This window comes from Panthera onca, chromosome B1 (assembly GCF_046562875.1).
Source record: "Panthera onca isolate mPanOnc1 chromosome B1, mPanOnc1 haplotype 2, whole genome shotgun sequence".
Classification (NCBI taxonomy): domain Eukaryota; kingdom Metazoa; phylum Chordata; class Mammalia; order Carnivora; family Felidae; genus Panthera; species Panthera onca.
In genome coordinates this window covers 156217478-156241526 of record NC_138342.1, presented here as the reverse complement: position 1 = coordinate 156241526, position 24049 = coordinate 156217478, and the positions used below count along the sequence as shown (strand labels likewise).

The 24049-nt window shown below is 47.8% G+C and overlaps 1 protein-coding gene across 7 annotated transcripts in view; it reads left to right on the top strand.

The window, feature by feature from the left end:
- The window catches only part of PTK2B (protein tyrosine kinase 2 beta), a 125755-nt gene that overhangs the window by 84773 nt on the left and 16933 nt on the right, over positions 1–24049 (top strand). For 4 of the 7 annotated variants that reach the window (XM_081795602.1, XM_060653640.3, XM_078445568.2 and 1 more), the window contains exons 3-22: positions 8722–8900; positions 9444–9531; positions 10738–10817; positions 12942–13004; positions 13217–13271; positions 13714–13854; positions 14281–14355; positions 14968–15069; positions 15791–15908; positions 16459–16498; positions 16605–16673; positions 16926–16972; positions 17869–17919; positions 18397–18494; positions 19283–19367; positions 19608–19708; positions 19958–20073; positions 21800–21900; positions 22270–22359; positions 23239–23443. In XM_081795602.1, the coding sequence (XP_081651728.1) occupies positions 8722–8900; positions 9444–9531; positions 10738–10817; positions 12942–13004; positions 13217–13271; positions 13714–13854; positions 14281–14355; positions 14968–15069; positions 15791–15908; positions 16459–16498; positions 16605–16673; positions 16926–16972; positions 17869–17919; positions 18397–18494; positions 19283–19367; positions 19608–19708; positions 19958–20073; positions 21800–21900; positions 22270–22359; positions 23239–23443 (1904 nt within the window). Of the gene's footprint in view, positions 1–4024; positions 4215–8721; positions 8901–9443; positions 9532–10737; positions 10818–12941; positions 13005–13216; positions 13272–13713; positions 13855–14280; positions 14356–14967; positions 15070–15790; positions 15909–16458; positions 16499–16604; positions 16674–16925; positions 16973–17868; positions 17920–18396; positions 18495–19282; positions 19368–19607; positions 19709–19957; positions 20074–21799; positions 21901–22269; positions 22360–23238; positions 23444–24049 lie in introns of all 7 variants that reach the window. The other 3 variants (XM_060653639.3, XM_060653641.3, XM_060653642.3) reach the window with 2 other exon arrangements.

Genomic DNA, 24049 nt, shown 5'->3' with positions numbered 1-24049 from the left:
GGTTACTTTTTAGAAAGAAACCTAGGGAAATGTTTCCACAAGCTGTGCCCTGGAGAGTTTCACCACCCACAGAGCAAAGAGGGGGATTCAGTATGGCCCTTCTCAGAGACTGAGTGGAAGAGAAGGGGCGAGGCTTTGTCTTGCCTGAAAGAAATCCTATTCATTCAATATGGTACCTTTACTTCTCATGTGCCTGGGAATCTCCCTCACCAGAACCTCTCTTTTGATTTTGAAACTACTTTAAACATATAAAAATGTTGAAAGAATGGTACAAAGAACCCCCATAGTACTTTCACTCAGATACTCAGATTCCCCAATAGTTCTGTAGCCCTGTAGCTGGGATGCAAGAGCATCTGGCTCCAGGGAGCCCCAAACAGAGCAGGCTCAGCCACTCACTGCTGACAAAATCCAAAGGCAGAGAGATGGGTGGTGGCAAAACAAGAAAGGAATTGATTTCAGTGAGACCAACACGGGAAGGCAGGGGACTAGCATCTCAAAGACCCTCCACAGTGCTGAAAACACTTCCAGATTTATGTAAGGAGAATGTGGGACAAGTGTCGGTGGGTCCTCACTGGTGGCAGTGAAGGTCAGATGGATCATTGCCTCAGGATCAGTCACATGGGGTCTGGCTAGCTCAGGGAAGGTCTTATTGCTTGAGGGGTAGTTTCCCACTCCCATCCTGGGATGCTTTGCCCACAGGGTCTTTTGCCTGAGTTAAGAGATAAGCTGGGAGGAAAAAGATAAGCTGGGAAGAAGGACTTAATAAGAAAGTTTGAGGTCAATGGGCACCTGGGTGGCTCAGTGGGTTAAGTGCCAACTGTTGATCTCGGCTCAGGTCATGATCTCATGGTTCATGAGTTTGAGCCCCAAGTTGGGCTCTGCTCTGGAGGCTCGGATCCTGCTTAGGATTCTCTCTCTCCCTTTCTCTCTTCCTCCCCTGCTCTCTCTTGTGCTCTCTTTCAAAATAAATCAACTTGGGGCGGGGGGGGAAGAAAGTTTGAGATCAAAATGGAGGTAGCTAAGTCCTCTTTCAGTTCAGATCTATCATGTGCCATATTTAGTAGCTCAGTCTCTTCATAAACACACACACGTCCACTGTCATTATTCTTTTTCTTGCTTTCTTTTGAAAGCAAGTTGCAGCAATACCACTCACCCAAAATACTCCAGTGTTTATTCCCCCTGCAAGGGCACTCTCCTACAGAGCTAGCCTGCAACCACCCAAAGGAGAAAGCCCAAACTGCTGTAACACTACCTCTGAACCATTTGAATTTCACCAACTGTCCTTCCAGTGTCTATTTTATTCTATCTGGGCCAGGAACACACATTTACATTTAGTTGTCATGTTTCTGTGGTGTCCTCCAGTATAGAAGAAGTTCTTGGTCTGCAAGACCGAAGGCCTTTTCGAGGAGGTGGAGAAAGGGGAATCCTGTAAACTGTGGGCAGGAATGCAAACTGGTGCAGTCACTGTGGAAAACAGTGTGGAGGTTCCTCAAAAAGTTAAATATAGAACTACCCTACGATCCAGAATTTCCACCTCTGGGTATTTATCAGAAGGAAATGAAAACACTAATACAAAAAGATATATTCATCCCCATGTTCATGGCAGCATTATTTACAAGACCCAAGATATGGAAGCAGCCCAAGTGTCGATAGATGGATAAATGGATAAAGAAGGGTGGTATAGATACACAGTGGAATATTACTCAACCATAAAAAAAATGGAATCTTGCCATTCACGACAACGTGAAGAGGACTTGAGAGTATTATGCTAAGTGAAATAAGTCAGAGAGAGACAAATACTATATGGTTTCACTCATATGTAGAATCTAATGAATAAACAAACAGACAAATCAAAACAAAACAAAAAGCCAAGCTTATAGAGAACAGAATGATGGTTGCCAGAGGGGAGGTGTGACAGGAGGAGATGGGCAAAATGGATGAAGGGGGTCAAAAGGTACAAACTTCTAGTTACAAAATAAATAAGTTATGGGATGTAGGTATAGCATGGTGACTGTAGTCAATACTACTGTGCTGTATATTTGAAAGTTGTTAAGAAATGAAATCTTAAAAATTCTCATCACAAGAGGGGCACCTGGGTGGCTCAGTTGGTCAAGCTTCTGACTCTTGATTTCAGCTCAGGTCATGATCTCATGGTTTGTGAGTTCAAGTGCTGACAGCACAGAGCCTGTTTGGGATTTTCTCTCTCTCTCTCTCTCTCTCTCTCTCTCTCTCTCTCTCTATCTCTCCCTTCCCTGCTTGCTCTCCCTCTCTTAAAAGTTCTTATTACAAGAAAAAAAATTTGTAATGATGTGTGGTGATGGATGGTAATGAGCCTGTTGTGGTGATCATTTCTCAGTGTGCACAAATACTGAATCATGTTGTATGCCTGAACAATATAATGTTATGTGTTAATTATACCTCAATTAAAAAAAAATGGTAACAGGGGCTCCTGGGTGGCTCAGTTGGTTAAGCACCCAACTTTTGATCTTGGCTCAAGTCATGATCTCCTGGTTTGTGGGCTTGAGCCTTGCATCCAGCTCTGCACTGACAACATGGAGCCTGCTTGGGATTCTTTCTCTCCTTCTCTCTCTCTGCCTCTCCCCCACTGGCACATATGATGTCTCTCTCAAAAATAAATAAACATTTAAGAAAATGGTAATGGTCTTAAAAAAAAAAAAAGAGTACAGACTTTTTATTCTATAGGTCTGTGAGGAGACCCCTCACTGGGTTATATAACTAGACTTGACCACGAACTCTTGGCAGGAATATCTCAGAAAAGATGCTGTGCTCTTCTCAGTACATCAAGGTGGGAGGTATGCTTTGTTTACCTGTTCTCCTACTGATGATGTTAACCTTGATAAACTGATCATTTGTGTCTGCCAGGTTAGTGTGTGTGTGTGTGTGTGTGTGTGTATGACTAGAGTCTGAGGGAAGGTACACTGAAACTATGTCAATATCCTATTCATCATCAGATCTCCACCCTCCAGCCTTATCATCCATTGATGAATCATGCCTGAACCAACCAACACTGAGTTTGTTGCCAAATGGTGATTTCCTGTTTCCATCCTTTCTTCTACCATATTTGCTAGTTGGCATTCTATTGTAAGGAAGAATATTCCCTTCTCCCCAGTTTATTTATTTATCTATCTGCCTCAGATTATGTTTTATTCAGTGGGATGTAACCCATTCCTGTCATTATATATTTTTATACTTAAGTGTCTGTCCTATGCCAGCCCCTTTAAGCTAATACTGTTTCCTTGTTATATATCCCCAACATTCTCTAAATACTTCCCTTTTTTTCTAGGACAAAAAGATATTCCAGGCTTATTTTGTACTTTCTTTGCCCCAGACCTGTAATCAGGCATTTCTCCAAGGATCCCTGAACCCTTTTAGTGCAGGAGGGTATTTGGAAACTAAGACTCAGTGTTTGGTATGCAAATAACTATCTTGGTGTCATTGACCTCAGGCTCTTTCAATGTGCTCTCAGTTGCACATGCTCACTCCTCATGGGTACATGGCTTGCAAGAGTGCTCTCTCTCTCTCTCTCTCTCTCTCTGTCTCCCTCTCTCCAGCCCTCTAAAACTATGAGTTCTCACCAATACTTCAAATTCCAATGCCTCACCTAAGGGTCCACTCTAGCCTTCTTTCCTTATTTTGAGTACTTTCTCCAACATTAAGAAACCCATTTTCCATTATCTTTAATACATTTACTCCTTTGCTGGATCCCCCTGTAGGTAAATGTTGTCTTCACCACTACAGCATCTCTGCCCCTGGCCCCACCTCCTCCTTTACTCTGTTCCTGGCTTTGCAGCCACTGCCAACCCCTCAGCCTCAGGATTTTGACCTTGGCCATACCATGAGCTGCAAGGGGGCAGGGGAGGGGGGGGAGATAAAAAGGTAGAAGAAGAGGACCCCAGGATTTGATTTTGTTTTTCAGGGCTTTCTTTGTGTTTACAAAAGCATCAGAATCTCTGATGGAGCTCTAAAGGGAGCTCTCTGACTCCCAACCTTCTTCCATTTGCAGAAAGTACAGATTTATTCATTAAAATAGTACAGAGGTTTCAAAAATGGTGGAATCCCTGGCCTGGACTGATCTTCCTGCTGATAACAATGGCAAAATCTGGACAAGATAAAAAGGAAATGGTCTTGAAAGCCCTGGAGAGTGACCATAACCAGCAGAAACTAGAGGGAAACCTGCTCTTGAGAGTTGAACTGTAAGGAATGAGATTTGCAAATTTCTGGTTTTTTGCCTGAGGGCACTTTCCAATCTGGGAGGGCTGGGAGGGGCAGAAAGCTGCAGCCTTACTGGTTTGAGGCATCAGAGGATAGAATTTAGGGCTGACTTGAGCAGCCAGAAGATTAAGAAAAATCCTGGGGAAGAGGGAGCCACCCAAGGGAGTGAACCCCAAAATAGAAAATTAATTTTAAATGTTTTTAATTTTCAGAAGCATCAATATACGTAAACCATTTAGGAATAAATTTAACAAAAGACCTGCAAAACTAGACACTGAAAGTACAAAACATTGCTGAGAAAAATTGAAGAAAAATAAAATTAAGTGGAGAGATATACCATGTTTGCAGACTAGAAGATTCAATGTTGATAAGATGTCGTCAATTCTCCCCCAACTAAGCTATAGATTTAACGCAGTCTCAATCATGAGTCAATAGGCATTTTAAATAGAAAAGTAACAAGCTAATTCAAAAAATGTATATGGAAATGCAGGACCTAGAATAACACAGCAATCTTGGAAGGAGATGGTAAAAGGCTTATGCTATTTGACTTCAAAATCTCCTCTAAAGCTACAGTAATGCAGACAGTGTGGTACTGGCAGAGTGTAGACAAAGATCAATAAATCAGAAAGTGAGAGTCCAGAAATAAATCTAAACTTATACCGCCAGTTGATTTTGACAAAGGCAGCAAAACAATTCAATTGGAAAATGAAAGTCAAAAACCAATGCTGAATAACCATAGATCTTTATGAGAAAAAAAAGTACATTTTAACCCCTACCTCACACCATACACAAAAATTAATTCAAGATGGATTACAGACCCTAAAAGGAAAAGTTAAAACTATAAAGCTTATAAAAGAAAACAGGATTGTATCTTCATGATTTGGTGGCAGGCAAAAATTTCTCAGACAGAATGCAGAAAGCACTAACCATAAAAGAAAATTTTGAATAAGAAGACTTTATCAAAAGAAACTGACAAGACAATTAATAATAGACATAGTACAGACCTGGAGAAAGTATTTATAAAACATATACATAGTACTTTTATCTAGAGTGTATAAGGATTGTCTACAACTCAATAATAAAAAGACAACACAGAAAAATGGGAAAAATTGGAACAAATATTTCACAAAGGAAATTACATGAATGGCCAGATAAAAATATGCTCAATATCATTAGTCATCAGGGAGATGCAAATTAAAAACACAATGAGATACTATATATAACCATTAAACTGACTAATATTAAAAAGACTTAGGGGATGCCTGGGTGGCTCCATCGGTTAAGCATCTGACTTTGGTTCAGGTCATGATCTCATGGTTTGTGGGTTGGAGCCCCACATCGGGCTCTGTGCTGACAGCTCAGAGCCTGGAGCCTGCTAAGGATTCTATGTCTCCCTCCCTCTCTGCCCCTCCCCCGCTCATGTTCTGTCTCTCTCTGTCTCAAAAAATAAATAAAATGGGGGCGCCTGGGTGGCGTAGTCGGTTAAGCGTCCGACTTCAGCCAGGTCACGATCTCGCGGTCCGTGAGTTTGAGCCCCGCGTCGGGCTCTGGGCTGATGGCTCAGAGCCTGGAGCCTGTTTCAGATTCTGTGTCTCCCTCTCTCTGCCCCTCCCCCGTTCATGCTCTGTCTCTCTCTGTCCCAAAAATAAATAAAAAACGTTGAAAAAAAAAATTTTAAAAAAATAAATAAATAAATAAATAAAATGTAAAAAAAAAAGACTTATAACACCAAATGTTGGTGAGGATGTAGTGTAATGAATATCTCATACATCACAGTGGAAATATAAAGCAGAATAATCTTAGCAGCTTCTTATAAAGTTAAACATATATCTTACCTTTGACAAAGTAATTTTCACTCCTAAGTATTTGTCCACAGGAAATGACAACATATTTACATAAAAAGACCTGTATATTAATGTTCATAGTACTTTTATTCACAATAGCAAAAAAATAAGAAACAGCTCAGGTATCTAGAAACAGGAGAATGATTTATATATACTAAATGTTTCAATTTATATGAAGTTCTAGAACAGGTGAAACTAAGTAAAAATGGGAGGAAAAACTGGTTACCTGGAGTTGGGGTGAGCATGGGCTTGGTGGTTGACTGAGAATGGACATGAGGGCACTTTCTGGGTGTCTTAAAATGTCCTGTATCTTAATTTTTGGCATGTGGATTACATACAAACTGTATGTATAAAATGTATGCATTTTAATGTCTGTAAATCCTGTATCTTAATTATTGGCATGTGGATTACATACAAACTGTATGCATAAAATGTATGCATTTTAATGTCTGTAAATCTTACCTTTAAAGAACTGTAGGGGCACACGGGGGGTGGGGGGGGTGGGGGGTGCTCAGTCAGTTAAGTGTCGAACTCTTGATTAGGGCTCAGGTCTTGGTCTGACAGTTTGTGAGTTTGAGCCCCACATCAGGCTCTGCAGTGAGAGTGCAAAGCCTGCTTGGGATTCTCTCTATCCCTCTCTCTCTCTCTTTCCCCCTCCTCTGTTCACTCTCTCTTTCTCTCTCTCAAAAGATAAATAAACTAAAAAAAAAAAAAACTGTCAAAAGTGGTGGTTGGGTGGTCAATGGCATAATAGATGAAGCAAAAATGGCAGAGTTTTGGTAATTGTCGAAGCTGGGTGATGTGTGTATCAGTGTTTATGGTACTGTTTTTTTGACTTCAGTGTACTTCATGTATGTTTGAAATTTCCAATAATTACAAGGGTCCCAGCCCTGGAGAAATCAGACATAGGCCAAATAAGTTTCATTTGGGTCAGGGAAGACTCTATATTTAAAAATACCTGATAGCTGGGACTCCAGATGGGCTCAGTGATGACATGGGGTCTCTGGATAATATCATTGTATGAGTGGAAAGAGCAGTACAAGGGTCAGTAGCAGGAGAAATGGGTGGAAATAATGACAAAATGGTCAACTTCACAGCCTTGAGCTCTCCCTCTTGTCTGAGTCCCTTTCACTATAAGTACCATTGATCACAGCTTTCTTTCCCATCCCTGGATGGTAATTCTGATTCCTGAACTGATTTGTGACAACTGTTAATGGGTACTTTATATGCCTCAGTTTTGCTATTTGTCTCACAGAGCAAGAGTTGACTGCTCTGATGGGGATCTGCTTCCCTAATGGGGAAAGGATTTTTCAGGCTTAAGGTTTTTTAGCTTCACCACTCCATGGACTTGAAGACAGCTGGCAGGAGGCAGAGCTGGACAACACATGTAGGTGTCCAGGCAGACCAATAATTTGGTATTTCTTTAAAACAGTACTATTTAAATATGGGTTTAATATTTTATTAGTGAAAATAAGAAGAGTTTTTAAAATTTGCCTTTGATGGTACTTTCTGCTCCACTGGGAGTTGGCTCAATTTACCCGTTATGTGTGCAACCATACGAGAAACATGAATTAAACTGAAAATAATGGGATTTCCGAACTAGGCAGGACCTTATAGATGGCTTCCAGGAAGCTGCCCAGTGGGCCTCTTTTTTTTTTTTTTTTTTAATTTTGAGCGAGAAGAGGGGAATGCATGCAGGGGTGGGGGGTGGGGGCAGAAAGACAGGGAGAGAGAGAATTCCAAGCAGGCTCCATGCTGTCAGCGTGGAGCCTGATGCAGGGCTCCATCTCACCAACTATGAGATCATGACCTGAGCCAAAATCAAGAGTTGGATGCTTAACCAACTGAGACACTCAGGTGCCCCTCAGTGGGCCTCTTCTTGATCCAGCTCTAGCTTGAGGCCAGGAAGCTATGGCATCAGGCTATAGGCAGGCTGACTTCTGATCAACAAGAAAGCAGGAATAAGGAGAGTTCCTAATCTCTTGTCAATACTCTATTACCTATGGCCATTCTTCTTATGTGGAAAGTGTGCCAATTAATCCATTAATGTGAATCCTATCCTGCCTTGCCCAGCCCCAGCACCCCATGAAGCAGCTTGGCCCAGTAGAAATCCACAGAGTCCACTAGCCCAGGGTTTAAAACCCCAGCTTAATTCCATGAGCTGTGTAACCTACATCAGCCAAATGGAGATGTAACACCTACTTCCCTGTGTTGTATGGATTCAATGACATAATGTATGCAAGGTGCCTTGAGTGCCTACTATAGATGCTCAGTAATGCTGGCTAAATTGGGAGCCATTCAGAGAGTGCTTTTACATGGTGGATGCTCAGTAATTATTAATCCATTTGGTTGAAATGTGCTGCAGAAGCACAGAATCTGTTTTCTTTGCCTCATTGCATTTTCTCCTTTGCCTCTCCTCTCTCCTCTCAGTTTCTCTATCTCTGTCTCATTTTACCAAATTATTCATTCATCGGATAGAGCCCACTGTACACCAAAACTTGCACTAAGTGCTAGAGAATCAGAGATAAATGAAACATTGAGATGGAACCCCACCCTGGAGAATCACACTTCTGGGGGATGCATGAGGACTGTGGGAGCCTAGAAGGGGTATATCTGAATTGTGTCTCTCTATTCTCCTCCCCAGGAGGTCATTGCCTCCATTCTGCTGAGCGGACGGATAGGGCCCAACATCCAGCTGGGTGAGTGCTATGGCCTGAGGCTGAAGCACATGAAGTCGGATGAGATCCACTGGCTACACCCGCAGATGACAGTGGGTGAGGTTCAGGAAAAGTACGAGTGTCTGCACATGGAGGCTGAATGGAGGTAGGAGAAGAGCCCTGGGCTCTCAAATGGGGGGAGAGGAATGTGGAGTGGGGAGGCCCAGGGAAGTAATTCCTGGGAGCACTTCCCAACCTCTGAGAATATTCTAGAAAATCTGAGTGGCATTTTAGGCTTAGTTCTCTTGCAGCATCCAATGCATCTATTGGCCAAGACTTAACATGAGCTCACAGTACACCCCCTCTCCCAGGGCAGATATCAGGAACATCCCCAGACAGGATGCTCTTGGTGCTACGGAGAAGGAGGAACAGTAGGGCAGGGAAAATAGAAAACCAGGTCAAGGGCTGATCTGCAAACCTAAAGAAAACAATTGCCATGAGGGGGAAAAGGTGGAGAGTCAGGACTAGTATAGACCACCACTTGCTTGCCACCCCTCTGTCCTCCATGGTCTCCCCACAGTCCTCCACCTGACCACAGAGGAGGGAAAGAAGAAACAACTCCTGAATGGGTGGCCATGAGCCTTATGGGAAGACTCTTAAATGACAAGTTTCCCTAAGTCAACCAGAGAGTCTGAATTTCCTGTTGCAGGTATGACCTCCAAATCCGCTACTTACCAGAGGACTTCATGGAAAGCCTAAAAGAAGACAGGACAACGCTACTTTATTTTTACCAACAGGTAGAAGTATTTTTTTCTTCCTGTCCCCAGGGCCCTATTACTCATCCTTTCCTGGGGAGATAGAGAGACAAAGCCCAGATTTTGGAGGTCCCAATCTAGGAAACTTCTCTTGGGGACATGCCTTTGTCCCTAGGCAGCTGTTCCATCTTGGTTCTCTTATGGCTAATTAAGTGCTGGCTTACCCTGCCCCATATGTATAGCTACTTTTGGACTTTGCTGGTGGCTATTTACTTCTCAGGAGACCTGGTGATGGGCAGGCAGAGCAGGTACAAAGAGAATTGGTGGTCTTAGCACACAGACTCTGACATGCCTGGCTTCTGGCCAGTTTGCCAGCTACTAACCTAGTATCCTCCTGGGGCTTAATGTAACTGCCTGAAGCTATTTCCTTTTCTAGAAGATGGAGATGATAATAATAATATTTACTTTATAGGGTTGTTGTGAGGACCAAATGGTATCACTAGCAGGGTGCTGGTAAACCAGCTCTCTGAAGAAAAAAATCTCTGATTTATTGCACTTGCCAATTTCCATGGTGTAAATATTCCCCTATCATGGCATTTTTCAAGCTACCAATATGATATCATACAGCTTGCAAAACTTCATAAAATTTAATAACTGGCTTTCATGAGCTGTTTGGAGCTGCTCCAACACACCACTGGCTGTAATAAATGTAAAGTGCTTAGCACAGGACTTGACACAGAGTGCTGAGGATGTGTGAGAGGCCATCATTATTTTCTGTCTGGTCTCAGCTCTCACCTGTGTCTCCCTCTTGGTTTTCTGAAGACAAAGCCAGACTTTTATTGTGGAGTGAATGACATCTGTCACTAAGTACCAAAAAGACTTTGAATAAATGATTGACTCATCCCCAAATTCTATTTCTTTACCTCTAAAATGAAGAGTGGAAAGAGGAATCTGAACCCCAGCCTCATAAAGCCATAAGAAAATGTGTCTGAAAGTGCTTCAAAAAACCTGAAGGCCTTGGCCTGTGGAGGCATGATTCTAGAGAATTCTAGAGGAAGAGGCAGAGCAAAGGGAGAGTCTCCCCCTCTGCTCTTCATCCACTACACATTTGTGCATGGTGGGCTGTGTGAGAGAGATAGCTCAGGGCAGCAAGATTGTGTTCAAAGCACCCACCATCTCTTGGAGCCTAAGGTCAGGGAAACAGGGAAGGAGGGCATGACTCTCAACCTTGGTCTTTCTCCCCACCAGCTACGGAATGACTACATGCAACGCTATGCCAGCAAGGTCAGCGAGGGCATGGCCCTGCAGCTGGGCTGCCTGGAGCTCAGGTATGTGGCCTCAAGGACCCTCCAGGGACTGGAGCTCTTAGCCAGCTTGGACTTGCCTCCAGGGTGGGAAGCAAGAGTGGGTACATGAGAGCCATGGGGACAAGTGGTGGCTGACAGAGGGTAAGGCGCTCACTGTCTGGTCCTTAGAAAAAAGAGCCAGCCCCATTTCTGGTCAGTGTCCCCTGCCTCCTTTGGCTGCTCTTCCCTCCAGGCTGCCTTTTTCTTCCACCTATCTGCCATTCAAGTGATTCAGTAAATGTTTCTTTGAGCACTAGGCAAAGTCCTGGGAGATATTCGAATGTTGGGTTTCCACTGTGTTCTTCACTGTTGTGTCTTCAGCTCCAGTAGGAGCTGGGACACAGAGCCTGCTGTCTGGCATACTCTTCTCATTCTCTGTTCAACCTGGTAAACTCTTTTTTATTCTGGCAGCTTTAGAAAATTTACTGGGCCAGTGTTGCCTGTTCACCTTCTACATTCACAGAAAACCTCAGGACTTGCCTGTGAAAGGTCCATAACAAGCAGGATGGTGGCCATAGGTTCTTCCCACTGAGCCAACTCAAGGGCCTTTCCATCTTGAAGGCCCCTCTTCCTCACGCCCACCCCATCTACCTTACCCTGTATGGATCCTCTGTACTTAGGAATGAATGGTTCACATGCACTAGATTGTGAAATCCTGTCAAATCCTTGAAATCAGCATTGGTGCTGCCTTCGCCTGGCACCGAATGAGAGCACAGTACATATTTGAATGAATGGACAACCCTGAAAGATCTAAAATCCTCTTCTCTGATGGGCATTTGCCAATTAAATAGGTGCGTACAGCAAGCCAGTTTGTTCAGCTATCTAGGAGTACATTTTGCAGCTCCCTCAAGCCAACGGGAATTGCTGGAGGCCGTGTTGCCTGTAATCCTCACTTCACAGGCTTGCTCTGAGGTTTTCTGTGAATGTGGGGGTCAATCCCGTAACACTGGCTCAGAAAACCTTCTATTTATTTTATTTATTTATTTTTAATTTATTTTTGAGAGAGAGCGAACACAGATGGGGGAGGGGCAGAGAGTGAGGGGGAAAGAGGATCTGAAGCGGGCTCTGCGCCGACAGCAGCAAGTCAGATGCAGGGCTTGAACTCACAAACCAAATCTTGAGATCATGACCTGAGCAAAGTCGGCACCAGCTGAGCCATCCACTCACCCTTGACTCAGAAAACTTTCTAAAGCTGCCATGATTGGCTGTGTGGAAATTTGGGATCTTAATCACCAGCACCTTCAGGTAGAAGTAGGAGGAAAATGACCTTGCGTCCAGGGAAGAATCCTGGATAGGCTCTTCACGTCCTACAACTGAATATCATTGCTGTTTACCTGTTGTTTGGTTTCCAAAGTACAGGTCTACCTTAATCAGCTGGCATACTCCTCCAGGATCTGCTATCCCACTCTGTCAGATACTCTATAGAGAGAAGTGAGTCAGGAAAGAACATTTGTCCTAGATTCCTGAGTTCTCTCCTTGTATCAACCTCCCAGGTTTCTCCATCTCAGCAATAGGGACATTTGGTGCTAGATGATTTGTTTGGAGGGCCATCATGTGAATGGCAAGATACTTAACAGCGTTCCTGGCCTCTACACACTAGATGCTGGTGGGACCACCTTCCTCCCAACCAGATGTGACAACCAAAGATTTCCAGACATTGCCAAATGTTTCCAGGCTGGAGAGGGAGGTGTAAAATTGCCCCTGGTTGAGAACTACTGAATTAATTCATTAGAGGGTCATATATACACTCGGCCACTAAATGCTAGGCCCTCCAACAATCTGCGTTGGCTGCATTGGGTCATTTGTTTTTAGAGGCCAAAGATAGAACCACCATTTTTCTCTTCTGCCCAACAACTGGGAGGTCCCAGAGCTGGGCATCCCAAAGCACAGGGCTGGAGTCCTTCCTAGGAATGAAATTTGGGGGTTTTCTTTTTCTTCGTGGTTTTGTTAATATCAAATTTTTTCACTCTAATATTCTCCCTTCAATTGGTTACTACATTTGGCAGGGGAAAGGGAGCTTCTAGACCAATGTGTGGCTTTGGGTGACCCAACTCTGATGGCCTTGTTCTCCAACCATCAACCTCTCCATGACTTCTCTCTCTCCAGGCGGTTCTTCAAGGACATGCCCCACAATGCACTTGACAAAAAGTCCAACTTCGAGTTCCTGGAGTAAGTCCTGAAACTGGTCATTGCCTCTCCTCCCTTCCTTCCTCACTGCCCTGCTTCTCCTACTTGCTCCCTACCTTGTTCATCTCCGTACCAAAGCCAGGCAGGACCCATCTTCCTGGTCCTCAGTCCATCATATCTCTTCCTGATTGGTCTGAAGTCCTGGGTTGGGGGTGAGGGGGAGTCAAATGCCACTTTTTCTCCTCTTCTTTCAGGAAAGAAGTAGGACTGGACCTGTTTTTCCCAAAGCAGATGCAGGAGAACTTAAAGGTGAAGAAACCACTGGGCAAGGGGCCCAGAGAGAACCCCTTTGTGCTGGTCTCTATGACTAGAGCCCAATGGCATTGGGTGGGGGATATTCAGGAAAACCAGGGTATCTCTAGTGTCTTGGGCCATCTGGACATAGAGCCACTAAAAATATCCAGTGGGCCCTTTCTGTGGCTGGGAATTAGGAAACCTGGCTCCAGTTCCACATCAGAGGCCAATTATCTTTGTGGCCTGGGGATGCTACCTCCCATGCCTCCATCCCAGGGCTCTGGTGAGCCTCGCTGGAGATAGTAGGTGTGTGGTTTAGTGAACAGATGGCTGCTGTTCTCGTGGCAAAGGCCTGAGGACCACCCTACAGTAGCAGACAGGCTTTTGGTGAGATCAGGGAAGGAATCAGAGCTTGGAGGAGCAGGGCCGGCTCACCACTGACCATCTCCACCCCCAGCCCAAGCAGTTCCGGAAGATGATCCAGCAGACCTTCCAGCAGTACGCCTCGCTCAGGGAGGAGGAGTGTGTCATGAAGTTCTTCAACACCCTCGCGGGCTTTGCCAACATCGACCAGGAGACCTATCGCTGTGAACTCATTGTAATGACACATCCTCTTTATTCTCTCCCTGACCCAAATTCCAGGCCTCTCGGGAAAGGGGCCCCCAAGGGGCCCACAAGGCCGACTTGGGGGCAAGAAGAGGCGTGTTGGCTCGAAGTATCACACACAAGCAAAGGTCCTCGAGCAGATGGGCCTCGCTGACATGCCCTAAAATGCAACTAATGTTAAACTGCTTGCCTGAGGAAGGGAACTGAAATCTTGGCTACAAATCTGGGAAGTGGGCAGAGTAGGCAGGGTATAGGGAGGAGGGGAGTCTGTACTGTAGGGTTATGAGATCGAAGGAGCTGGAGGGCACAGGAGATAGAGTAGCCTGTGTCTAAATTAGTGAACTTTTTGTTTTTCAACTTTCTGAAATATGAGGGAGACAAACCTGAAGCAATAGTCCTCTCTCCTCTTTTATTCCAGCAAGGATGGAACATTACTGTGGACCTGGTCATTGGCCCGAAGGGCATCCGTCAGCTGACAAGTCAAGATGCAAAGGTAGAGAGAGACTGGGGCACGTTGCACCCACCCCTAGGCTGAGCGATCTCCCACTCTCTGCTGCCTCCTACCTTGTCCTGATTACCAGTCGTCCCTGCCCCTTGCTGAGAGCAGAGAGGCCCTTGGTTTGAGTAGCTGTAGAGAGAGTGTTTGGGACATGGAGCAGACAGTTCTTTACTTCCCCATGACTATCTCCTGCACCCTGGGCGGCAGGGTGGTGTGGTGGGGAGGAGAGGAGGGAAGGGCACTATCACTGCTCTTCTGGCTTAGATAAAAAAGTTGATCTTGCAATGGCAAGATGGGACAATCATTCCCTGGGAGGCAGAAGACCTGGGTCCAGTCCCGGCTCTATCACCAATTTGGCATATGACCATGAGCAACTCCTGGCTCCCTAGACTCCTCTTCTCTTCTGCAAAGTGAGGAGCTTAGACCAGATGATCCCTTCCGCCTTAATAGTCTTTGATTCTCTCTTCACACCATGGAGAGACCTCCTTGCAAGTCTCTCCTCCATGCAGGACCTCCTTGCAGCTCCTCCCCGCCCCCATACTGACCAATCTTCAAGGCTTGATCCCAGGAGTGGGATGGTCTGAAGGGACCCCTGCTTTCTTACAGCCCACCTGCCTAGCTGAATTCAAGCAGATCAAGTCCATCAGGTGCCTCCCACTGGAGGAAGGCCAGGCGGTACTACAGTTGGGCATTGAAGGTGCCCCCCAGGTGAGCGTCTCTGGACACCTGGAAGCTCTAAAACAAGGGGATGCAGCTACAGGTTGGGATTTCTTGCCCAGGCCAGCCTGGTTTCTGGGATCTCACTAAGAAAACTGCACCCATTGCTCAGACGTTATACCAGGCTGACAATAAAATTATAAGGGAGATGTATCAGGAAGCAAAGCTGTTTAAAAATGTCAAGAAATAAGTTGGAGGAGTTTTTAGGGTGGATGAAGTGACCGGAAATCAAGTCACAAATCAGAGATCTAACTCTGAACAAGTGAATGATGACTCAGTAACAGTACCTCTGGGAACCTGGGCTTTTTGCGGGTGGAATAATCAGAGAGAACTCAAACTGCAAACAGATTGTCTATCTCTCCTTTCATCTGACTGTCCCCTATCCCACTCCCTCTTCTCCTAGTTTCTGCTCTTACCTATTGAGCACCTACTGGGTACAAGACATTATGCTACGCACTTAGAGACCAAAATAAGTCCTAGCAAAACTGGCCTTCCCAGAGTTTAATGTTGCCAGTGGGGAGGGGTGGCAGGAGCGCCCCCTGGTGGCTGTGGGGAATGAAATCCCTGGCAGAGGTGCTAAGGGACTCCCGGCAGGGGAAGGAAGGGTGGCATTGTCTGCTCCTTCTGAGTGTGCGGTTTCTTCTCCATTCCTGTGGGGCAGACTCTAGCCAAGGGTCTCAGGTCTCATACTTGGCTGGTCTCTTCTCTGCAGTCTTTGTCCATCAAAACCTCCTCTCTGGCAGAGGCCGAGAACATGGCTGACCTGGTGGATGGTTACTGCCGGCTTCAAGGGGAGCACAAAGGCTCTCTCATCATTCATCCCAAGAAAGGTGAGTTTCCATTTAAAGGCAAACTGGCCCAATGGGCAGATGTGGCACAAGCCCCCAGTGGCAGAGCGAGAGAAGCTAAGCCATTGACCAGTACATGAACAAACAGGCTTTGGAACTGTGAGGAGGTGCTCACCCAACCCTCCTGGATACCCCCTGTGGACCGTCCTGGGTCCTTAGCTGCAGGCCCTGGCCAAAAGCAGCTTGGGGAGCTGGCATCAGGAGCAGAGATGTTTGTGGCCCCAGGAAGATCAAAGCTAGTGCTGGAACATGACTTGTCCCTCCTGTGAAGATGTGTCTATTTTGGGATCGGAAGCAGGGGTCCGAGCTGGAACACGTGGGTGGTGGCAGAAGGAAGGCTGAGAATTTCTTCTACAAAGAGCGTTCTAATTCAGGCCAAAGGCCTACTTAGCTTCCGCTCTGACTCTCAGAAGATACAGAATGGCGGGAAGGGGTCTCCCTTGTGTTGGCTCATAGGAGCAGTGAGGTCAGCCATCCATCTAGGACCCTGTGTCCCTGGCTCCAGCGCCCCCTCTTTCTGCCCTTTCCCCAGATGGTGAGAAGCGGAACAGCCTGCCCCAGATCCCCGTACTGTGAGTATAACAGAAAGGCAGCGAACAAGCCTTGCACTCAGCCTGTGTCTTCCTGGGAGAAGGCAGAACAAATAGGGAGCCCCCACCCATGGTTTCTGGTTTCCAGGACCCAGGGGAGAACACTGGAACCCCAGCACACCACAAGTGGCGATTTCTTGCCAGTAAACTTCACCCTGTAAGTTCTTGCTGGGGTAGTCCGGTGTCCTAATGCTACCGGCATCATCTTAGGGAGAATTGCTGCTGTCCTCCGGCAGCCTGGGCCATGCTCCCAGCCTGGTGTCATCAGGACAGCCTGCTCCTGCAGGCAGGCAGGGGGCACAGTGGGGCTGGCCTCTATGAGGGGTGGGCGGGAGAGGGTGGGCTTCCCGGGGGCTCGTTGCCAGGCTCTGAGTTCACCAGGCTCCTGCCCTCTCATCACCTCCTACAGAAACCTGGAGGCGCAGAGGCCCCATCTCTCAGAGAGCTGCAGCATAGGTAAGCCGCCCGTCTGCCATTGTCCTCCTGTGCCGGAGCCTCCCTTCCACCTGCTCTTGTGACATTGTCAAAGATTCCCTCCAACCTCCAGGAAAGCAGACTTCCCCTATGACTTCTCATTGATGGTTTCAAATGTCATGAATCCCAATAGCTAACATGTATTCAACAGTTAGTACGTGGCACCGTGTTTGTCTTGGCTTGGGCTGTCATACTAAACACCACAGCCTGGGGGCCTTCCCAGCAGACATGTGTTTCTCACAGTTCTGGAGACCGGAAGTCTAAGATCAAGGTGATAGCAGGGCTAGGTCCTGGTGAGAACTGTCTTCCCGGCATGTGGACGGCCACCTTCTCCGTGTCCCCATATGGTGGATAAATGGAGAGCTCTAGTCTCTCTTCTTCTTATCGGAGAAGTAATCTCACCATGGGGGTGCCATACTCCTGACCTCATCTCAACCTAGTCACCCCCATAAGCCCCACCTCCAAATACCTTCACACTGGCGGTCAGGACTTCAACATAGGAATGGGTGGGGGGGATACAAACATCCAGTCCCTAACCTTGTTAAATATATAATAAGTATTATTTTATTGATCTTTATGGCATTCCCCAGAAACATTCATTTCACAGAAAGAAAAACTGAGATTAAGGGAGACTAACTAACTTGCTTTAAATGATGCAATCTGGCAGCAGAGAGCAGGGATTCAAGTCAAGGTGCCCTAGGTTCTGTGGCCATGCTGAAACCTGGGACAGAAGCCCCAGTTCTTGCCTGGCTCCCCTCCCCTCCCAGGGATGTCAGCCTTGGTTTTGCTGGCCTGCATGTGGGAGCCACGTGCCTGATTCCTGGCAGTGCCTGCTGAGGGTATCTTACCCGTAGGATGTTCTCTTTCTGTCATTCCAGAATCAGACATCTATGCAGAGATTCCCGATGAGACCCTGCGAAGGCCCGGAGGTAGATCTCTGACCCTACCACAATGGCCACAGCCAGGGTCCTATGAAGTGACATTGTGGGGACACCACAGGGGACTTTCTTTCCTTCCTGCATCTTCTCCCATGTGTGCTTCAGACAGAGACAAACCTGAGTGAAACACCTTGGATTTGAAAGCTGAGATTATTGTTTTATTCCCACACTATTGACCTTTTGCGTGCCTGTGATGTGTGTGGGGATCCTAAGAGTGTGGACATGGGACCTGGCCTGCAGAGGGAACAGGGTGATGATGGCTTTTCCCCAGGTCAGAGATGATGGAGCCTTCTAAAACTCCTTACCCAGGCCAACCACTGGATCTTAGCTGAGATGTTGTTGAGGGGTCTGGCAATGCCTGGGTGGAAACGGAGCAGAGCCTGGCCTTGGGGCCTGCAAATATTCAGATTCCCAGGGGCACCAGCGGTTTCTGTGCCCTGAGACCATCTGTTCTTTCCATCTGCCCAGGCCCACAGTATGGCGTCACACGGGATGATGTAGTCCTGAATCAGATTCTTGGTGAAGGCTTTTTTGGGGAGGTCTACGAAGGTGTCTACACAAATCATGTAAGTTCCAGACTCTTCACTGACATTCCCTTCCCACTTTTCCATAGGACAAAGGGGAGGTCACGTATTGTGAGGTTGGATCGGCCACCATGATGTGTGGCTCTGCATTCACTTGGCATTTGCAGTATTCCTGAAATCCCCAAGGAGTGCTAGATGCAGAGTCATTTCCCAGAAGGATAGCAATCCCAGGGAGCAAAATGGAGGCAGGACCTGGTGAAGGGTTGGGCGAACCTTGGCAAGCAAGAACATGGGGAGGCGTGAGAAAACTCAGCTCTGAGAAGAGAAAGAGCAGGAGCTGAGGGAGGGGCTAGTCTTGAGGCTGCCAGTGGGGCGGAGCCCTGAAGAGAGTGGGGGCCAAGGAAAAGAGGAAGCAGAAATGTAAAAGCCAACAACAAAGAGAGAGAAAGAGGCTTTGCATGCGATCTACACGCGACCACTACTGACATGGAGCAGAGCACAGGCCCTTAGCCTCAGTGTCCTAATCTAGACAGCCAGAGGCTCGGGTCTCAAAGGTTCTCTCTGGTCCTGACATACCCTGGTCAAGAAGCGAGGAAGTCAGGAGTGGAGAGAGGAGTGGAGAGAGGAGTGGGGGTGGGGGGAGAAGGAGGAAGGGGAGGACTGCGCCTTGCAGAGCCCCAGAGGCCCAGATGCTGTCTGTCTTCCCTCGGCTGTCAATCAAGCTTGCGGGATGACCATGGCAATGCCAGGAAGGGGACACTTTCTTCTGAGCACTGGGCCGGCCCAGAAGTAGGGGGGCAGGGGCAACTCTGAACAGAATTTCATTGCAGAAAGGGGAGAAAATCAACGTAGCTGTAAAAACCTGCAAGAAAGACTGCACTCTGGACAACAAGGAGAAGTTCTTGAGTGAGGCAGGTAGGTGTGCCCTCGAGAGTGACACAGCCCTGTGCATGAGAAAAGACCCCTGGGACCACACAGACCTGCAGGATGGGAGAGGGGCCTGGAAGCTGGGATGGGGAGGGTATGAACAGTGCAGGGACCTCCATTGGGAGGAGGGGTGTCACTCCCTGTTTCTCCCAGTTGGGACAGCACAGTGTGTTTCTCATATTGGACCTTAGCACACCTCCGGCCCCTCCCTCTCGCCCCCAATTTCAGTGATCATGAAGAATCTTGACCACCCTCATATTGTGAAGCTGATCGGTATCATTGAAGAGGAACCCACCTGGATTATCATGGAATTGTATCCCTATGGTGAGGTGAGCTGCAGGTGGGGGAAGTGGAACCCTGTGGTGACAGCTGGGCCACAGTTGAGCAGGGCCTGTGGGTGGGATGCATTTAGAACACGGGCCCTAAGCTCCCAGCTGCTGCCCTCTGCATTCAGCTGAAACAACCCAGAGATCGTTTGTAGAGGAAGTTTCTGGAACATCTTAGCAACCTAGGTTTGCCTGGGAAGAGCTTGGAGGCTACCTGCCGAGGTCTTGACAGCACTTTCCCTCTTCCTACAGCTGGGCCACTACCTAGAGCGAAACAAGAACTCCCTGAAGGTGCTCACTCTCGTCTTGTACTCCCTGCAGATTTGCAAGGCCATGGCCTATCTGGAGAGCATCAACTGTGTCCACAGGTGGGCTTGGGGAGGAAGCTGGTCTCTTTCGTATGACCCAGGGAGGCTGGTGTAATGCAGGACTTTGGAGTCACAGAGACAGAGATTGAAAGCCCAGCTTTGGTCCTGCTCAATGGGACAACGTGAGCATCTTCTGGGAACCCATTGCCTCATCTGCAAAGTGAAATGGCGATATGTGTCTCACAGCGTTGCTATTAAGAGTAGTCTAAAGTGCTGGGCATCTGATTGTAACTCAGGGCATCTAGCCCACTTCCCTGTGGGTTCTAAGAAATCGCTTCCCCACTTGCATGGAGCTTGCTTTCCTCAGGCTCACCTGCTTGGTGACACATGGCCCGGGCAGGGGACAGGACTTGGGCAGTGTCTGGAAGATCCTGAGGTCTGGGCCCTCCCCAGCCCAAGCAGCTGGCCCCGCACTGGTCCCCAGAACCCCTGAGCTGCCAAGTCCTAGTCTCCCTCTGGCTGTGGAGTGGCCCCTTCTCCACCCAGCTTTGTTCCTATTCCCTGAAAAGAAGGTCCCAGCCAGGAGGGATATGATCCCCTGGAGGAGACAAAGGGGGGTGCTCTCAAAGCATTGGGGCGAGCAGGTGAATTCTTCAATCCCACACCATGAACGTGGGATACGTGGCCCTGTGGGTGTTACTGTGCAAAGCAATGTGTGGGGATATAAACGTTCATTCATTCATTCCATTCACTCATTCAACACATGTGGAACTTCTACCCTGTGCTTGCAGCCACCGTCCTCGGCTCTGGGATGAAGTCGTAATTAAAACCGACAAAAATCCCTTTCCTTGTGGAGCTTACCTCATAGCATGAGGGGAAAATTCGAGATGTAAATAGTCATGGGGTGCAGGTGGTGGGGTAATGATTTGTTTCCTTTGTTTGTTTGGGTGAAGTCATCATGCTTTGGAATCAGCTTTACGGTAATAAAGACAAATGGTAGGGAACAGAGCCTGCCTGTGAGGAGCAAGCAGACAAGCCGATTTGGGGTTAGAAATGATGCCAGGAACATGAGGTAAACTGAGTCAGTGGGTTCTCCCTGGGGAGGAGTGAGAGCTCAGCTCTGGGGTTAGGCTGCCTGGGCTGACCCCTTTTTGCACAGGGAACCTACTGGGCCAGCTCCTTCCACTCTCTGTGCCCCTGTCTCCCCCTCTGTGCCAGGGAGGCCTGCGGGTCTTCATGTCACAACACAGAGTGTTGTGTAAATGTGTAAAGCATTTGGGTGGTCTTGGCTGTCCTCGTGCTCCGTGAAGGGTATTTGCAAGCTGTTGCTTTCTGCCATGACAAAAGCCAACAGTCCTATGGAGTTGCAGAAATGGGAGAATAATTGTGATCAGGAAAGTTGCTTGAAGAACCAGCAGGGCGACTTCCTCCCTGGCAGGGGGCAGGATATAGCCAACAGGGCAAGTGTGTGGAGCAAGTCCTGGGACCTGAAATAAGCCTCACACTGGAGCCACGTGAGAAGGGGTGATAGGAGAGAAAGCTCAACAGGGAGATGGTGGAGGGCTTTGTGTGTGGCGGGACCTGAGGGCCAGTCTAGCCTCCTGCCCGAGCAGGGCTTCAGCAAGTCAACTCAGTGGGTCAGGGAAGGGCTGACCCATAGAAGTGGCCCTGTTCTGCTCCGGAGGCTGGGACTGTGACCAGCACTCTTCCCCTTTATCTCTCTGTCTGTCCATCTGTCTGTCTCTGTCTCTCTGAAACATTCTGAACCTTCACACTTCTCTCCCAGGGACATCGCCGTGCGAAACATCCTAGTGGCCTCCCCTGAGTGTGTGAAGCTGGGGGACTTTGGCCTTTCCCGGTACATTGAGGATGAGGAATATTACAAAGGTGAGGGGAGTTTGGCCTCTGCTTTGTCCCTGGAGAGGTCTCTGCAGCCAAAATAAAAGAAGAGAAAAGAAAAAGAAAAGAAAAGAAAAAAAAGAAAAGAAAAGAAAAGAAAAAGACAGGCAAGAAAGAAAGAAAGAAAGAAAGAAAGAAAGAAAAGGGAAAAAAAGGAAAGGAAAGGGAAAAAAAGGAAAGGAAAGGGAAGAGAAGAAAAAGAAAAAAGAAAAAAAAAGAGAAAGAAAGAAAGAAAGAGACTACAGTTGGTCAAGCCCAGGCAGGCCAAGGGTCTCTGGAGAATAGGCTGTATTTCCGGATAATTCTGGCTCTTTCTTCCCTAAATAATCCCTGTTAAACCTCTTTGCCCACCCAAAGCCTCTGTGACTCGTCTCCCGATCAAGTGGATGTCCCCTGAGTCCATCAATTTCCGCCGCTTTACGACAGCCAGTGACGTCTGGATGTTTGGTGAGTGGAGTTTCAGCAGAGTGTGGGAAAGGGTTCTGATTCTCCCCTCCATGACCAGGCTATGAGGGGGTGCTGGGGGCAGGGGTCGGGACCCCCACCCCTGGGTTGCAAGGGTTCTCTGTTGCTGTGGCCCCTGAGAAGTCTCAGAAGTCCCACCACTAGTGGTGGGTTGGAGGCAACATGGGCTAAGGGCCTGCCTGGGCAGTATTGGTTCATCTTCCCGAAAAAGGCTCGAGGGGAGCATGCACTCCACCAACCAGCCCCGGGGACTGATGTGGGGACGCTCTGGAGGGCATCCTCAAAGCCAAACTCTGAGGTTTGTTCTGAGAAGGAGGAAAAGGGAGAGGTAAGAACAAGACCAGGTGATAGATGGACAGACCCTTACAGAGCACACAGCCACATAGATTTTCCCTCTCAGTTCTCCACAGCCAGCCCAATAAATCTCATTATTATTATTCCCATTTTCCAGATAAGGAAACTGAGGCTCAGCAGGCCAGGGGTTGCCCATGATCGTGTAGGCAGCAAGTGTTGGTGCTAGGCTTCAAACACCAGCTTTCACATAGAGGCTTCACTCCCTCCTATGAGAAGGACTGGTGGAGTCCCAATGACATGCCTTTGACTACCCCCTCCTCCTGGCCCCACAAAACCTAATAGCTTCATGAGAACGGGGTGTAGGGAGGCGAGCCCTAGTTCACTTGCAGATGCAGGTGATTGGTCCCTCCATGGACCACCACGGTGAGCCCCCAGGGATGCTAGAGGGGGAAGCTAGGGAACACGGGAGGTCTGATTGCCACAGTTTTCCCTGAGGAGGGTGCACTGGCCTCTCCACGCATGAGTCCTCCCCAGAGCAGGTCCTGAGCCCTCTCCTCCTGCCCTCAGCTGTATGCATGTGGGAGATCCTGAGCTTTGGCAAGCAGCCCTTCTTCTGGCTGGAGAACAAGGACGTCATCGGGGTGCTCGAGAAGGGGGACCGGCTACCCAAGCCCGACCTCTGCCCACCTGTTCTCTACACCCTCATGACTCGCTGCTGGGACTACGACCCCAGTGAGCGGCCCCGCTTCACTGAGCTCGTGTGCAACCTCAGGTGACCATGGAGCAGGGGTGGGGGGCTGCAGGCACAGGGCCCCCAGAGAGCCAGTCTCCTCTAGAGCCCTTCTTACAATGTATTTCCTTAAACAACATGCAGTTGGCCACCTTATGGATGAGAGAATTCAGGTTCAGTGGCAGTGGCGGGTGGGGCTGGGACTTGCCACCAGGACCTCCCCTCTGACCAACACGGAGTCACGCATCCAAGTGGAAATGACTGGTGCTCCCAGCAGAAGCATGGTGCAGTACATGTTACAGAGACTCAGCAGCTTGCCAGAGGCCAGGGGAGGGAAACTGAGTTCACCATCAGACACAGTGAGCCTGGGTAAGCCTCACCATCTCGATATGTCTCAACCTCAAGCTCCTAGTAAGTGCTCCAAAAATATTTTTTAGGTTAGAACCCAAAGTCTGAACCAGACTTTCACTGACATACCTGTGCTCTTTACAAAGACATGGGGTGTGCCCTACAGGAGGCCTAGCTCAGGCATGCGACCCGCACCCCCAGCAGCACCCTGTGCCTCTCCTCTGCATTTGATTGTTCCTCCCAGATAGTAGAGAAGGCAGTGATTGATTTTTGACTGTTAAGACAGTGACCCATGGGTCG